Below are 2,112 nucleotides of genomic sequence, written 5' to 3' on the forward strand. Positions count from 1 at the left end.
ACAAATTTCTGTGTCGGCGTCCCATGAGTAATTGTGCGGGCGACAAATTAATATTAGTCAGTGGAGTAGTTCTGTAGTCTAATAGCGACAGAAATTTGTCTTCGCTTTTCTACCAAAGTTTCTTCACTGTTTGAATAGCTCTTTCAGCCTCACCATTAGAACTCTGAAAATGAGGACTCGACACTTCATGCTCTATTCCGTATGATTTACAGAAGTTCAGGAATTCCCTTGAAGAGAACTGTGGCCCGCTATCTGACCTTAACTTTCTAGGTATTCCATGGCATGCGAATATACTCTTCATTGCTTCGATGATATCTGATGTAGTTTCCTGTGACAATTCTTTAACATCAATAAACTTTGAGAAGTAGTCAACTACTGAATGTGTTAGTTCCATGGTTGTTTCGTTCAGGAATGACAAAGTTAGAATATGTCTGGTGTCCAGACAGTTCAACAGAGTAAGGGTCAGTGGTAGGTGAATTGCCCTGGTGTCCAGACAGTTCAACAGAGTTATGGTCAGTGGTAGGTGAATTGCCCTGGTGTCCAGACAGTTCAACAGAGTAATGGTCAGTGGTAGGTGAATTGCCCTGGTGTCCAGACAGTTCAACAGAGTAATGGTCAGTGGTAGGTGAATTGCCCTGGTGTCCAGACAGTTCAACAGAGTAAGGGTCAGTGGTAGGTGAATTGCCCTGGTGTCCAGACAGTTCAACAGAGTAATGGTCAGTGGTAGGTGAATTGCCCTGGTGTCCAGACAGTTCAACAGAGTAATGGTCAGTGGTAGGTGAATTGCCCTGGTGTCCAGACAGTTCAACAGAGTAAGGGTCAGTGGTAGGTGAATTGCCCTGGTGTCCAGACAGTTCAACAGAGTAAGGGTCAGTGGTAGGTGAATTGCTTTGGTGTCCAGACAGTTCAACAGAGTAAGGGTCAGTGGTAGGTGAATTGCTTTGGTGTCCAGACAGTTCAACAGAGTAAGGGTCAGTGGTAGGTGAATTGCTTTGGTGTCCAGACAGTTCAACAGAGTAATGGTCAGTGATAGGTGAATTGCTTTGGTGTCCAGACAGTTCAACAGAGTAAGGGTCAGTGGTAGGTGAATTGCTTTGGTGTCCAGACAGTTCAACAGAGTAAGGGTCAGTGGTAGGTGAATTGCTTTGGTGTCCAGACAGTTCAACAGAGTAAGGGTCAGTGGTAGGTGAATTGCTTTGGTGTCCAGACAGTTCAACAGAGTAAGGGTCAGTGGTAGGTGAATTGCTTTGGTGTCCAGACAGTTCAACAGAGTAATGGTCAGTGGTAGGTGAATTGCTTTGGTAATAAATTGTGTAACGCTAGTCGCATATTCATCTTCATGTTCTGATTGATCGCATGCGAAGAGTAACAACCTAGTATCAATGATGATTTAATGTTGGAAGCTACTGAAGCGTGTTAGAATGGACACATATTTATTAATTGTTAAGGAATACATTTTATGAAGAGAAAATGGTTTTATTGTTTTGTTTTATTTTACATGTTTCGAATGTTCATTTAGCCCAAACCCTCTGCAGGACGACAGGGGATAGCACCGATAAATCAATGTTCATACAAGCAACCAGGCAGCCATCTTAGCTAAATATGAATTATGTCTGGACATTTACATAAGTCCGTAGGGCGTAGGTCATTCAAAGATTTGTAAAAATCAAATAGATACTTTTTTATTAAATATGAACTATATCGCATATTATCTGTCAATTATATGTCAATTATATGTCAATTATATGTCAATTATCTGTCAATTATATGTCAATTATATGTCAATTATATGTCAATTATATGTCAATTATCTGTCAATTATATGTCAATTATATGTCAATTATATGTCAATTATCTGTCAATTATATGTCAATTATATGTCAATTATCTGTCGATTATATGTCGATTATATGTCAATTATATGTCAATTATCTGTCAATTATATGTCAATTATATGTCAATTATATGTCAATTATATGTCAATTATCTGTCAATTATATGTCAATTATCTGTCAATTATATGTCAATTATATGTCAATTATATGTCAATTATATGTCAACAGGTCAACCAACTTACTGTAAAGATATGGCAGATGTTCCAACATTCCCCAT

At 38.7% G+C, this 2,112-nt stretch overlaps 1 protein-coding gene across 1 annotated transcript; it reads right to left on the reverse strand.

The window, feature by feature from the left end:
* Positions 1-368: 368 nt before the first annotated feature.
* LOC129922744 (uncharacterized) lies at positions 369-2,112 on the reverse strand. Its single transcript, XM_056009693.1, has 2 exons — positions 2,078-2,112; positions 369-1,296 (listed from the first exon to the last, which is right to left on the reverse strand). The coding sequence occupies exons 1-2, from the start codon at positions 2,110-2,112 to the stop codon at positions 369-371; spliced, it is 963 nt and encodes a 320-aa protein (XP_055865668.1).

The sequence above is a fragment of the Biomphalaria glabrata genome, chromosome 14 (genome assembly GCF_947242115.1).
Source record: "Biomphalaria glabrata chromosome 14, xgBioGlab47.1, whole genome shotgun sequence".
Taxonomy (NCBI): Eukaryota; Metazoa; Mollusca; class Gastropoda; family Planorbidae; genus Biomphalaria; species Biomphalaria glabrata.

Coding starts and splice junctions, on each gene's coding strand:
- LOC129922744 (XM_056009693.1), bottom strand. CDS start 2,112: ATGGGGAATGTTGGAACATCTGCCATATCTTTACA. Junction 1,297..2,077: donor ACATCTGCCATATCTTTACA/GTAAGTTGGTTG, acceptor TTATTACCAAAG/CAATTCACCTACCACTGACC.